Source organism: Ammospiza caudacuta, chromosome 1 (assembly GCF_027887145.1).
Source record: "Ammospiza caudacuta isolate bAmmCau1 chromosome 1, bAmmCau1.pri, whole genome shotgun sequence".
Classification (NCBI taxonomy): domain Eukaryota; kingdom Metazoa; phylum Chordata; class Aves; order Passeriformes; family Passerellidae; genus Ammospiza; species Ammospiza caudacuta.
In genome coordinates this window covers 73,600,876-73,616,610 of record NC_080593.1, presented here as the reverse complement: position 1 = coordinate 73,616,610, position 15,735 = coordinate 73,600,876, and the positions used below count along the sequence as shown (strand labels likewise).

General features: G+C 38.3%; 1 protein-coding gene across 1 annotated transcript in view; it reads left to right on the top strand.

Annotated features, from left to right (window-relative positions):
- LOC131568431 (cadherin-6) overlaps positions 1–13,568 on the top strand; it is a 95,862-nt gene extending 82,294 nt beyond the window's left edge. Inside the window, exons 8-12 of the mRNA XM_058820501.1 lie at positions 3,163–3,299; positions 7,761–7,882; positions 8,683–8,800; positions 8,888–9,139; positions 13,078–13,568. Of these exons, the coding sequence (XP_058676484.1) occupies positions 3,163–3,299; positions 7,761–7,882; positions 8,683–8,800; positions 8,888–9,139; positions 13,078–13,568 (1,120 nt within the window). The remainder of the gene's footprint in view (positions 1–3,162; positions 3,300–7,760; positions 7,883–8,682; positions 8,801–8,887; positions 9,140–13,077) is intronic.
- Positions 13,569–15,735: the final 2,167 nt, after the last annotated feature.

Here is a 15,735-nt window from a genome sequence, read left to right as displayed (position 1 = left end):
CATAAATAATATGAACCTCTGCATACTGATTAAAAAAAAAAAAAAAACAATGCTGAAACTGGCACTACTGTATTGTACATCAGATCTTTTTAAATTGCTAGCTGAGTTTTTTTGCTGTAGTAACTCCTCAGAGGCATAATGAAGTTCATCAGTCACTGGAACTGTCTTCCCGCTGTGATTTGATTTACTAAAGTACCCCAGATGAGAATGATCTGCAAACAAATGTAAGGCTAAATTTTGTTTGTGTATTTTACTGACAACATATTTGCATGTGTTAGATTCTCTCTTTTACCCTTCCCTTCTTCCTGTTGCGTACAAGGAGAGACTGGAGTCTTCACAGACACTTTTTAACTTCCTAGCTTGTCAATTCCTCAGAGCTTGAAAGAGATGAAGTCCTGAAGTCTGGCAAATACACACCCCTAATTTCATTAAATAAATGTAAAAATTAGTTTGATGTTGTCTACTTAATTCTTACTAGGTTGTGATCCAGAAGTCAGAATCAGCACCAATTCAAGATAATTAAAAATCCTTGATCAAAAGAGACTGGATTATGCAAACTGAGAAACAGAAGTGACAGTCTAGCTTATTAAAATCATCCTTCTAGAGCAGATTTAATGGTATAATTGGAATATACTTTAAATGCACTGACCTTGTATGTATTTTCTTTGGGATATGAAGAAATAAAATTAACATTCCATTAAGAAACTGTCTCTGCTGGGTTTTTTTTTTGTGAGTTTGAGCTTCCACTTTACAAATGACTGAATATACATATGGCTTTATAAATACTTGTAGTTTAAAATCCTTAATATCTTGAAGAAGAAGAATCCCTCTTCAGAAGAAGAAGAATGTTACAACTCTGATAATCTTAGAAAAAGTCCAGAACCGTTTTTTTTTCTTCCAGATACTGTACCACAGACTGAATTTGGGAAATCTTTCAAAGATAGTGAATGCAATATACCAAGGCATTAAAATGTGCTGCTAAGACAGTAAGATATTTTAAGTGCATTCAAAATATGAAGCTGGAGTGAAAGTAAAATTGAAGCAAAAACCCCCATTGAACAGACAGCTCATGCCTAAAGCTAGTTGCTTATTTAAATGTCTTGCTGAATAAGAGTTTGAAACATAGTATTACAGTTAGCTGGAACAGCTAAACTGTGGAAAATCCTGATATTTCATTTCAAAGAAGAATACAGAATCTAGATTTAACTGCAAAATGGAAATACCAAAGTATTTCAGCTGAAAGGTGTGGAAATGAGCTACAGAATATCTGAAAATAATTGAATTCACAAGATACCAACATAATATTATATAAAATCCGGAATGAATGAAAGTTAAAATGAAATGTTTACCATATCAAATACTTAGTCAAAATATAAAAGAGTCAGACCAGTTTGTATAAACTCATTCCCGTTACACATTTCAGCCAAGTCAACAATTTCACACGTGCTGTTTAGATTTAGACAAAGCAGCACTTTTCAAGCTGATGGTAGCGTCACACTGCTACATAAAGGAACTAAGTTAGTGACACCACAGCTGACTTCCTGCAGCCAGAATTGCAGTTAGCTGTCAGTGAAGTGACAGCAATGAATGAAAACTAAATCTGAACTCCTGAAGAATTAGCAAAGTGTGCCCATGCAAGTCCTGCCAAAATATGTTAGCTTTTTGTGCTAGTACCTTTGAATGTCATTTGAGTGATTCCCTAGGAATTATCATGGAAAAAGAAAAACAGGTTAGTGCAAATAAGTAATACTTGCCATTGTTTTGTTTAGAAAGGTAGGCTTCACTTAAATTCTTATTTCGGAATAAGATGTAATAACTCTAATTTACTGTAGGCATTATATCCCACATTTTATTTGCAAATAATAAAGTTACAAGATAATGAACAAGTTAGTTAATTTTAAAATTTTGGCAGAACCACATTTCAACTAGCTTCTTCTATTCCTTCCTTCTTTCATGCAAGGTGTTTCTCAGAATTTAAGAGACACTGCACAGGCACTAGGAAATCTGTGCAGAATGGAGGACATGTCTTGCATCTGCTTCTAGGGCAGAACAGAGGAGAGAAATTCTTCTTCAGCCTCTGCATTCCCCTGAATTCTGTGGTGGCAATGAACTCTGCCAGCCGTTCCCTGGCCCAGTTTTCATCTGACTGCTCACAGCTCAGCTGTTGTCCTTACCCTTGTGTGGACACAAGGGACAGCAGTAGCTGCCTCGTCTCCATCGATGTGGCGTGCAAGGAGACCCTGGGAGCGCACTGGGCTTCCAGAGGATCTGTCCTGCATTGTACATGAGCACACAGTTGGGCTGGAAACAAGAGCAGAATAATGCAATTGCGTTCTTGCTTTGGCAACATCACAGGCATATTTCTGTCAAAACCCTCCATAATTTATGCAAGAATTTTCCCTTCAGGAGAGATGAAACCAAGTCACAGCATTTGGATCAAGGTAGTAGTGCTCTCTCCTGGGAATTGGAGAGTTCTACTTTTAAACTTGGATTTAGTTCAGCTGAAAAAGCAAAAGATCAGATCGAAAGTTTGAATCTGTATTTGGACTCTGAGCTCATCCAGAGCTTGTTAGCATTCCTTTTCACATATAGATACCATCAAGCAGGGCTGAGAATGTTAGTTTTAATGAGTTACAACAAACCTTTTTGTGATATGTGGAATAATGAATCTCTGTTCTCTGCTGACTTGGTTTGGGAGGGCAATCTTTTTAAATGCTGAGAAGTGAAAAGTACAAACGCACCCCAGCTGTCACATTTGGTATCAGAAATTATTTGGAACAGTTGAGATATCAATCCATGAAAAGAGGGTTTTATAAAGGAAAAGCCAACTCAGCCTTAAAATAAACTTCACATCTTTCAGGGCACAGACTTCACATTTTTCAGTAAAAACAAAGCTTTGATGATTCTCAGAGGTATGTAAATTCCACAGCAATTCATTTATTCAGTGACAATACTCCACCTTCTAAATCAAACCTCCAATGTGTCATTATCCAGTAGTTCAGAACTAGCTCTTTGTGTGAATACATAAAGACTCTGAAGCCTGTGCTGAAAACAAAAGGAAACCCCATTTACTAGCTTTTGATGTCTAGTCTTAGAAAATGGTTTTAGAACATAGAAATTAAAAGGAAAGCATTCCTCTAACCCCAGTCTCTGTATTTGCAGGTACTCTGTAGATCGTCACACTGATATGGACAGAGTATTCAACATCAATTCAGGAAATGGTTCGATATTCACTTCCAAACCCCTTGACCGGGAAACACTGCTGTGGCACAACATTACAGTAATAGCAGCAGAGATCAGTAAGTTAAACCTAAATATGACTCCTGTCCCTGATGTAATGAATTTAGCCTTCTAGCTGAGTGTGTGGAAAGCGCAGCTGGGCACATGTCAGGTTTATGGATAGCCCACTCAATGCTAATGAAGAAGCAGTAACTCTGCAAGAGGTCGTCTGCAGTTTTGTGTTTATTAGGGACACAGTTCATGCAGAGGTAACGGAGCAGGGAGAAAAGGTGGCAGTTCTGTGTTCTCTGATCATTATATCCACTTTACATTTTGAACGTGGTCGTTGAATTCTGAAACTGGTATGCAGCAAAACAGGTGATTTAAAGCTAAACTGCATTCCTTGGCTGAATTCAGTCTCATTCAGGCTGGATGTTTTCAGATAAGGCTAAAGTAGCTGGGCTAAGCTGGGTGCCCAGATCTAAGCCCTTTATGAATCTCCATTTTTTACTTTGTGCACATCTTTTGAAATTACAAGCTGCAGCTACAAATCAGTCTGTCACTTAGTTTAGGATTGTTCCAAAGTATCAATCTTGTGATAACACTAGACATGCTGATTTTAGAAGTCGAAATGCCAGGGGTCTAAGATAAGGACATATGTTTGAGATAGCCTTAATAGATAATCTGCTTTGTTTTAATTCATTATCTATAAGTACATCACATGCTCGAATATCAGAGAATGCAATTCTATTTGCTTTTGCAGAGTCACAGTGCCTATGTTTATGGTGGAATGGTAGATAAGTTTAATGCAAACACCAGTTCTGTGACTGTTACAATGCCTTTCTGCAACCCAAAAGCTAAAAAGCTTTTGATTTTTCTGAGACAATATAAGCTCTACTTTCTTTTTTGTATGTGTGTATGGCTTACCTGCTTAACGGTGAGATGAGTATAAAAAGCTTGAAATTACTTGATTCAACATTCTTTATTGTGTAAGTCTTTTTTAAAACTGAAAACCAATATAAAAGGATGTTATTGAGGCAAGCAAATGGGGTTATATGAAGAAGTAGTGGGTATGAGCTTATAGGAATGACAGGACATTAATAATTTTCTTCCTGTCCTGAAAGTTTGCACCTTCTAATGCTAGGTATGGGATTTCAGCACACCAAACACTGAATGTTAGTAATGTGGCTGTGTTTCTGTTAACTTCTTGAAGGTGGGTTCTAAGGTCAAAATTTATACACTATAGGCAGCTCCTGGGTAGGGCAGAAGGGAAAAAGAAATGCCTAAAAAGGAAAGAATAGCAAGAACATTTAGCATTTACAATAGCAAGAGCACTTGCATTGACCCAGCTGGGCTGAAATAACATGCAGTATAGAAAACTGTCCAAAAACCAGCTTAGCATCGATAGGAAGTACTCATTTGGTTTCTTGCTTCCGCCCCTAAGCACAGACCTTCTACTGCACCAAACCTTCCCAACTTAACCTCTTGTGTCTAAGACACAGGCTCCTGTCTTAATTACCATTCCTTTTTAGCCTGAATCCTTTCAGGTTGCAACAAACCTGCTTCCCAGGGTGTGCTTTACTAAGCCTAGACAAAATTTGGAATAACTAGGGTATATGTCTTCCATAGGCTTTTTTTTGTTGTTGTTGTTGTTGAAATGTACTTTTCTGATCCAGGAACACTTCACTAATTTTAGTCTCAAGAGACTAGACTGGAAAGTACCACTGCTTATTGTTCCTGGCAAACCCAAACATTTCTAGCAGGGCTACCTAAAGTCCTATTTCACTAAATTCCATAGAATCACATATTACTCTCAGTGACATTATCTCATCAAGCTCCAAGTATATTTCACTGAAGTAATCGAAAAAAATATCCAGTCAGCTTACAGGCAGGATATGCCTTCAAATGAGTGGGTGCTCCCTTTCATATAGGAAAAAAATAATTATAAAGTCATAAAGAGAAACACCTTTCAGTGATGACTGCTCTTGATTTGATTTTACAGTTAAAAAAAAAACCCACAGAAGTTGTTTTGCCTTTGTCTAGAACTGTCAGTAAGTGTAGATTGCTCCAGTTCTAAATGTTCTCCTTTTTCACCAGCATGAGCTGCAATTGCTCAGCAGCCCAGAGAATCAATCATGCTGTGACTGCTGCACATAAATAGTTGGTGAAATCCCAGGTCAGTACGTCTGCCACAGCCAGACAGCAAACTGGCATTAAAACAGGGGACACAGGGCTAGTGAGCCACAGCTGCAAAATTACAGCTGATTTACCAAAGACAATTCCCAGAGTGTTTTTAAATATTTGCTACTTAACACTTATGGGTAAGTCAAACATTGGCAGGACTATGAGGCTGTATTCTGAAAAAAACAAACACCTCTGTAACAGTTTTGTTGCTGGCACAGCAGAAAACATATCCCTATGCAAAGAAATAGATTTAAGCAGTTTGTAGAGTCTGTGGAGATAGAGCCCAGCAGTAATTAAGGCATAATGCTAACAAATGAACCTACATTAATTAATTTGCACAAATAATTTGAAAGATGATGACACAAAATATCAAAAAAAAAAAAAGACTTGAAGATGTATATAGATTTTCCATTAAATTAGAGGAGTATGTTAATAGAGCCTAGAGTTAATATCAAGCTTCTGTTTATTACAATATGATTTTTAATTGTGAGAACCTTAAGCACCTAGAAGTAAAATGAAAATACGTATGTTTAGATTTAAAAAGCAGGAAAGAAAACAATTCTCCTTCTTTAGAGGAAAAGAAACATGTTTATCAATATATTTGAATGTATTTGTTTGCAAAGTGTGCCCTACAAAATAGTCTTGCCAATAGTCCTGTGACTTCAAATGAATGCCTTTGATTTTTGCCTGTTATAAAAATTCAACTCTTTTATTGATGTATTTTAGCAAAGAATTCAGCTCACTCCATATTATACATAAACTGTTATTTTATACATCGAATGAATTTAGCCCAATGGCTGATATTAGAAAGAGGTTTATGCCTAATGGAATCATATTAACTTCAATGGGACTGTGGAACCTTAAAGCACAATATTTTGTCCAAATGACTGAGCTCTGTAATACAAATAAGCAATGCCAATTTTGGAGAAGGCATTTTCACATTTGTGAAAGGATGATAAACACATTAATAGGACTTTTATTAAAGTCAACAAGCTACTATAATGAATAAATAGAAGCTGCTATAATGAATAAATATAATAATAAAACCAGCAAGCTACTATAATGAATGCTTGTAGAAGAATATAGAGTCTTAGACCTGCTATATTTTATTGCACTATTTTTTCATTTGAATGATAGGTTAAAATGCATTGATAAACCATATTAATGTGGGTAGAAGATCAACATTGGAAATTCAGTATGAACCCTCATGTAGGAGAGGGGAAGATATTTATTTTAAAATAAATTATCTCAATCACACTCTTTGCCTCATATTTCTCTCTCTCACATTCCCATACCCACATAATCCTAGGTGGATGTTGTGTGATATGCAGCACAATGCAGATCAATGGCAGTGTCTCTTGGATTTCTTTCAATTAGGGATGACAAATTTCTTTGGGACCAGATCTTGTACATTTTAGGAGTCAGTGGTTGTTATGGTGTGACTTTTTGCCTTAGAATCCTGCCTATTTCACCATGCATGGCCCTAGGCAAGGTTACTGCCGCTGCTTTTCTTCCTTATTCTGTGTATCGTTTTGACTTAAGCTTGTCTCCTCCCAGCAGGAAAAGGAATGGTCTAAATAGTATGGTTTGCTTTATTTGGTGTTTTTATTTTTATCTAGAAAGATGAAAGTATTTTCACTAATATTCTGTGCTCAGGAATATCTTTGTCAATTTCAATCTCTTGGCACTATGCAGTCCTTATAGGTTAAAAACAGATTGTTTACATAGGGGGGTCTGCAGGTTCTGTATAGAGCTTATGTTTTTCAGCTGTTCCACTTCAGTATTTACTCTAGAACATCAGACAAAACAATTCACAACAGGTTAGAAAGCATCTGTGATCACAGCCGCAGTTATTATATTATTTCTATAAAATAATGATTATCATGGTAGCTTGAGGAACTGTGCCACAAGATTTGTAGGGCACAGAGTATCATATTTAACAAGTGGAGGAGAAAAAACCCGCTTAATCTCATCCTCATGACTTTTCCTGTTAGAGAGCTAAGGAAGGGAATATGTTCTAGATACTTCACTGCCACCAAACAGTATCAATCAGGCTAATAAATAGATTTAATTTAGTTCCAGTATTATATTTACATATATCACACATACATTCATAATCACACTTGGAACGATCAAAGGAATTTATAAATCCTGGACTCCTACTCCATCATAACTCTACACGCAGAATTAGAGTAATGATACTACATTCATCCCATAACACTCACCAGAAATCAAGAGAATGTAAGCGAAGTGCTCTGAGTGAGAAGAATTGAACCACCAAGTCTGTCCTTTTCTTCCACTGCACTGAGTCAGTAACTGGGCTAAATAAAATCTCCATTCTGGTTTTGCCATTTCAGACAACCCCAAACAAAGCAGCCGTGTCCCCGTGTTCATTAAGGTCTTGGATGTAAATGACAACGCTCCGGAGTTTGCCATGTTTTACGAGACCTTCGTCTGCGAAAACGCAAAGGCAGAACAGGTGTGTTGCCTGCTCCTACTCAGAAAATATTCCAATTTAAATGAGTTTTGCTGCTACTCTTGCATTACCTCATCAAGCGGTGTACTTTGCATTGCATCAAACTTAATTGAAAAATTAAACAGTGACTGCACATTATCTGATTTCACTCAGTATTCTTCCAGCTGACATGATGGTATGTTTTTGAATGTTATTTTCTGTACTGCACCTTGTTGCCCCTGGTTTATTTTCATTCTTTCATCCTTTGCTTTATCCAGGCACCTCCCCTGTCTCCTTCCAAAACAATTTCATGTCTGCAAATGTTACAGGTTCTGTCTGTGATACAACAGTATCCTGCTAGATAGCTCTCGCCTACCACTCCTATTGTGAAGTAGCTCAAAGTTGCAGATGATTTGGAAGATTCAGCCAAACTATTTCTGTGACATGAGATTTGGGTAGATAAACATAAATTTAGCTTCGACTGTCTCACCTTTCATCTCTATTTCTTGTCTCATGCAAAGGTTTCCTACCCATCTGCAGTGGCATTAACCCAAGCCTTCTGGTGAAATCAACATGATTTTCCTGCCAGCTTTCAAAGTCATTATGTCACTCCCTGATGGTATAGGATATAATAGTATGGTGACCCCAAACAGCATCAGCAGCATGTGGATATCTTTTCTTGAGCTCACCATAGCAACATCATCTGCCTTGAAGCAGAATAAAAAAATTAATACAAAAGATTGCTTTTACAGTTTTTTTTAGAGTATGTAAATGAATATAAAGTTCACTGACTTAGGAGATAATTTTTGTTCTTATTGTTTCAGCTGATACAAACATTAAGTGCTGTTGATAAAGATGACTCTTACAATGGACATCAGTTTTCATTCTCCTTAGCTCCTGAGGCAGCCAGCAGCTCAAACTTTACACTACAGGACAACAGAGGTGAATTTCTAGGAAGACTTTTCTTTATTATCTTATCCTTGCTTTCAGTCTTCAGACGAAGATTTAATGCATGCTTTGTGTTTCCAGACAACACAGCAGGGATTTTCACTCGGAAAACCAGATATAACCGGCATGAAACAAGTACCTACTTCCTGCCAGTGGTAATATCAGACAATGATTACCCCATCCAGAGCAGCACTGAAACGGTGACCATTCGAGTGTGTGCTTGTGACCATCGAGGGAAGATGCTGTCCTGTAATGCAGAAGCCTTGATTCATCCTACTGGTCTTAGCACTGGGGCTCTCATTGCCATTCTTCTCTGCATCATTATATTACTTGGTAAGAAACTCAGGGACATTTTGTTCCTTTCATGGTCATTATTCCAAGACTAGGAAAAAGGAAAAGTAAAGACATCATTGTATTATCCTGTACATATGTTACTGTATTTCTTCTTTTGAAGGCTGCTACAGATGGGGTGCATAGGGCACAACCAATCTAACCTTAGTTATCTGAAAGTTGGCGATATATGAGGGAGAGGAGATAGCTGGGCTCCACACTGTGTTCAATGGAGAGAGACACCTGTAGAGAGACATCCATCCCATCCCATCCCATCCCATCCCATCCCATCCCATCCCATCCCATCCCATCCCATCCCATCCCATCCCATCCTTTATTGGTATCTGAGGAGAACCAGACACATTACTCATAACCCTCTGCAGGTGTCCATCCCTTTCTGTTGCCCATAGAAAGAGGGCAGATAACTTAGTTTTGAAGAATTAACTTTCCATTTCTTAACTGAGGAGAAAAAAGTCTCAGTGGTTTTTTTTCTGTTGGAAAAGGATGCTGAGTGATATGGACTGAGGGACTCTCTCAAGGGCTGCAGGGTCCTCCATTTCAGCCACCATTAGAAAGAGGTTGGACCCTGAGTGTTGAGGATGTGCAGAGGGCTCTGGCTATGACACTTACAGGTGGTCAACTTTAAATATAAAGATAAAAATTTAAATAAAAATAAATATAGATGTATAGATACATAGATGGATATAGATATATAGATATATAGATAGATATAGATATAGATATATAGATATAGATATAGATATAGATATAGATATAGATATAGATATAGATATAGATATAGATATAGATAGATATAGATGATATAGATATAGATATAGATATAGATATAGATATAGATATAGATATAGATATATAGATATATAAAGACAGTTTGCAACATCTCTCTGCCAGGTTCCACCCCTCTTGTACTGCAAACAGAGGTAGTTGGTCACTCAGCCATTATCTGTACCTGTTCGTCTGGGGACAACTGTACAATACAACATAGGCTGTTCTCTGGGAGATTTCATTAGGATCTTAGGAGAAAAGGAGGCAGTCAGACCAATTTTACAGCAGTAGGGTCATGCAGGGGACAGAATGTTTCCTTTATGATTCTACTTCTTTTTACCATATCCCTATCTTCCTTGGACATGCTTCTCACCACTGCAGAGTCATCCTGGTCTTTTAACAAAATTTCCTTCTCCAGTAATGAGTCTAAGATGAGGTTGTGGTTCTCAGACTCTAACAATGTAGTCATGGCTTGCTCAAATAAGCTCTATCCCATTTTCAGAAAAGATTCCCACAATAACAATCTGATCTTTAATTCACCATTAAATTCATTTTTCAAAACATGGTATCATTGCCCCTAAGGGCTGAGCTCACTTTGTATTAAGTTCCTTACCAGAAAAAGTAATGTAATGCTGTAGGTAGTCTTGCACTCGTTAGTACAACTGTGCTCATTAATATCAATCTGACATTAAACGATTTCCTGTTTTATGTCAATCGAAAATAATTGATTCTGTGTGCTAAGCAGCACTTTATGTCAATTACTGCTCATGCCACCATGCACCATAAGCAGATTTTCAATTAACTCACCTATATAATTTTCTATTTTCAGGTTGGTTGCAGGGTTTGAATGTGCAACCACTACTGAGCGAAAAACAATACTCTGGGCAGACCTGAACCACAACTCAAAGTTTAGCAGCAACAAAAAGGGCCTGTAAATTGCTAGGTTTATATGCAATTTGAGTAAGTTTATCATCTTATCAGGAGGTTTCAGATACTGCTGAACACAGACATGCAAATAAAGGTGATGCACTTCAACATGTAGCTTATGATGGGGTCTTTTCCCTGCAAGTTCAGCACAAAGCAGTAAAATCCACATATAAGACATGTGATGTATTTATCAAAGTCTCATCCTTGCACGTTCTGTGTAACACTGCTTTTGTAATGTGGTACTTCAGCTACTCTTTGATGTAAAATCTATCATTCCTGTGCTTTCTCAGACCATTCTACCAGTCACTGTTCCAGAAGCCCATTCCAAACTGATGTTGTATTTTTCACTTTCCCAAAATGTTCTCCAGATATCTCTCTTCTTTCATACACACCTCTCACCAGTCCTCCCACACAGTGCCATGGCTTTTTGCTCTTGAGGAAGACAATTATCTCTCACTGCATTTTTGCAGAGCAGCACGAAGAAGCATCACTCAAACTAGGACCCTTCTCTGACACCATAAGTAAATTCTCATCATTAGGCTGAGGTCCTAATGCAATCTAAACCACCTCTCCTAATCCTTCAACTTCGCCATCCATTTCCTTTCAACTCATACTTGCAGATGTTCTTCCTTATTCACAGTATTCCTGTGGTAAAACACAGCATTTTCCTACTTTATCCTGTATTTATGGTGACCTTCTACAGTCAATCTACAAGGTGCTTGGGCACACTTAGAGACAGCATTTTGCTATAAGCAGTCCTGCAGGGGAACTCATTATTAAAAAAACCAAGCAATCACATAAAACAAAGTAAAAAAATCCAGACCAAAAAAACCCCACCAAAAATCCAACCAAAACAAACAAACAAAAAGAAACAAAAAACAACCACTTTCCCTGACCAAAAGAAAAAACTCTCCAGAATTTGTCTGTCAAAGGAAACTAAGAATTATAAGGTTCAATGGAATAAAGTTTTGGGCTGGGGACACCCTTAGTCTTCGATGTTGGCCTTAAAAGGTTACAACTGAGGAAAGGACTGAAAAAAAAAAATGTTTAACAGTTACTGTGCTTGACTCACACGCCATTTTAGAAGCAAAGCTGACATGAAGGATCATTGTGATCCACCTTATCATCTCACATCAATGAGTTTAGGCATTTTTGCTTTGCTTTGCTATGAAAAAACTGTAAAGACAGCAAGATGTGTCCTTCCTTGGAGTTTGCAAAGCAGAGCTGAAGTGCTTGGCACTGCAGACCTCAGACTACCAAAGCAACACTGACAGCAGAAATACATCCCTGCTCCTTGCTACTGTTCATTTGTCAATATTCAGCCATTTACATCTTAATGTAGAATCCAGCTAAGAAATGGGAAACTAGCTTCTACAGGAAAGTGTTGGCCATATCCCTTTCCACGCCCTGTGTCCACTTCTCTGTCACTACTGAAAATCATTATTGAATAAAAACATTAAAATTTGCATCAAGATCATGGAATTCTATCATGGAAAGAATTCCTTCCCTCCAAATAAATGAAAAATATGTGTACGCAAACTCACCCTTTAAAGTGAAAGGCATAAAATATCTTCTAGAAATCTGCCTTTGTCAGATTGAAAAATACTTTTATCACATCCCATCAGTCCCTTATTTAATTTGTATACTTTTCAAGGTGATGTACACTGTAAAAACATTCCAGGGAAGTTAATAAAACTCAGACTTTGTGCTGGCTGAAAATCTGTTCCATATTCCAAGCTTTTTTCCCAGAGGAGCATGGATTTACTTATCTTGAAATTCTGCTTTGCTAACATCAGTAGATGCCATCCTTGTCCATAGCAGAAGTTGTATATTGTCCAAGGGGTTCATCATAAATAACATCTGATTCTACTTATTCTGGAGAAAGTGTTTCCTCTTTCCCAGCTGTCATGAAACTAGTTCTGTTCTCAAGGTGACAAAATTAGGATATGGCTCTGGGTAACAAAGTGCCTACCAGCAAAAAGACACTCTGCTTGGCTTCCTACAATCTTGAGATCTCCTTTCTTCTGTGCATCCATGCCATTTCATCTCCCAAGGAACTCAAGGCAGAGCAAGCACAGCTTGAAAATCTGATGTGCAAATTTTCAGTTTTTCAAAACATCTTCTCAAACTTCAAGCTCAAGCAGAGGCGCAGCATTTCTTCTGGGCTTTAATGGAGTTGGGGATTAACCTTTTTTCCCTTTCTCTTTCGCTGTTGTTTTTGTTTGCAGTTACTGTGGTGCTGTTTGCAGCACTGAGACGGCAGCGGAAAAAAGAGCCTTTGATAATTTCCAAAGAAGACATCAGAGACAACATTGTCAGTTATAATGATGAAGGTGGCGGAGAGGAAGACACCCAGGCGTTTGATATTGGCACGCTGAGGAATCCCGAAGCCATAGATGATAATAAATTACGCAGAGACATTGTGCCAGAAACGCTTTTTCTGCCGCGGCGGACTGCAGCAGCACGAGATAACACGGATGTCAGAGATTTCATTAACCAAAGGTTAAAGGAAAATGATACAGATCCAACAGCACCCCCGTATGACTCATTAGCAACCTACGCGTACGAAGGTAATGGTTCTGTGGCCGAGTCCCTCAGCTCCTTGGAGTCGGTGACTACAGACGGAGATCAGGACTACGATTACCTCAGTGACTGGGGACCTCGGTTTAAAAAGCTGGCAGATATGTATGGCTCAATGGACAGTGACAAAGACTCTTAATATGTTGTCTTTTTTTTTTTTTCTCTTCTTTTTCTGTTCCTCATTCCCAGAAACAGCGTTGGGATATGTGAAGTGGCTATTTCTTTCTGTTTCTCCACAGCTGTTTGAAAGGGTTCTCTATTCTACCCATTTGAATTGTCTAATGACTGCAGTCTGTGTGGGTTAGCCATCAGTAAACATTCTCTAGTATCCTTTTATGAGCTTCCAAGAGGCAAAATTCTTATTTTTTGAGTGCATCCAGTTTACCAAGCCAATCTTACAGGCACAGCAGTAGTGAAGGGAAAAAAAGGATCAGATGGGGAGCAATATTTTTACTTGTTCTGCTTATATTGTAAATTGGAGTATATTACTGTTTAAGCTCACTTGCTTTTTACTTGTATTCAGACTATTCAGCTCAGACGACTGCTCTGTCAATTGTGTATTGCACATCCCAATGTAATGAGGTACCCTAGTTTACCCTATGTATTATAGTCAAAAGTAGTGGTGATGGAATGAAGGTTTATTATACAAGTAGAGTAAGCTGAGAAAAGAACATCAAGCACGCATTTTACTCATGAGGAGGGTAGAGAGGCTTAATGGTCATTTAAACCTGAGTGTTTCTCTAGAACTCACCATTTCCCCATTGCACTGAATCATACTAACACACACATATATATATAGTTCATTGACTGCTCTGTATATACTCTTTGGACCTAGCATTGCTGGAGAGATGTGTGTGTGTGCACGTGTGTGTGGTCAGTAGCCCCAGTATATAATTCTTAGATGGTTTCCTCATTCTAAGCCAGGCTTGCTTTGTGATACAGGGAAGTCATCCAATCCAGCTCCAGATTAGGTCATGACTTGGAGGAAGGAACAGATCATAACTGGGCTTTTGCTTGCACTTCCTCAGTCAGCCTCCACCTGCACATCAGTTCAGTGATGGCCATTGTCCTGGGGACGTTTTCGTCAGGGTGTTCATACCCAGCTACTCCTGCCTGTTCTCATGTGCAGGTGGGGAGGAGTGACCTCAAGGTGACTGCAACCCTCTGGGGCAAAAGGAGCAACTGCAGAGGGGGAAAGTGCTTTTTTTTTGTCCTCACCTTCTCTGCCTGGACGTCCGGGGTGGATTCCTGACTGACTCTCTGCCCAGTTTTGCTATCTGTCAAATGGGGAAATAATGCCTACCTCATCAGGATGTTGCAAGAACTATGTGAGACATTTGGAAAATGCTTTAGAAATTGGAAACACTGGCATTCTGCCAGAGGAAGTAACTTTTCATGCTTTTGGGTAGTTGTTTCTTTTTATTTTTTTCCAGACTCAAGCCCTGAAGAAACAAATAATGGTCATTCCAGTGGCCTGAAAGGGAGGTTTATAATTATAACTAATTTTTTTAAAATAAACTACTCAGTAAGGGTTGATAAAGACTTCGATGGAAGGTAAAATTTTAACCACAGTTTTCTCTGTGTGTGTTTATCTGGTTTGCCAAGCTAAGTAATTTTTGTCCAGGTGTGGAGTGGGGGAAGTTGCCATAATCTTGGGCCAAAACAGTTTTCTTTATAGCTTGCATACCACTCAGTATTTCAGTTGGTTTTTCAAACATTTAGTGGCTGCTCTTCAAACCCAGACATCTAGGAGAGGCTCTCTGGAGAAAACCCTAAGGGTCTGCCATGGGCATATCCCATTCCAGGAGTTAAACGCTGCCCTGTGTCCCAAAGTAGGGAACCAGCCCATAGCACTGTGCCAAGGAAAGAAGGAATTACTATTTTTAAAATACCTCACCTGTAACTGTTCTAATTCATTTCATGAAACAATATTTAATACCAGAATTACAGGAATGGATCTATTTTCCTCCTCCCCCAAATTTTAAGTGAATAAATTTGAAAATTAAACAGTTACAATTTATCCCAGAAATAAAGAGAGATGAGAAAAAAGTTAATAAACAGAAAACTAAGGGCAAATAAAAATTAATCCCTGGAATTCATTATTCCTTGTGAGTTAAAGAGAGCAGTAAGAGCCCCAAGTATAAGACTTTTACAACCACAATACCAGAATTTTAGATTTTGTGGACCAGCTCAGAGTGAAGAGGATGAGTCAGAGGATGATGCTGTCCCTGGCTGGGCAGGAAAGGACTCATTGAGCACTGCACATCTGTAGGTGTAGGGCACAGCAGATCGTGGCTGGCAGATGC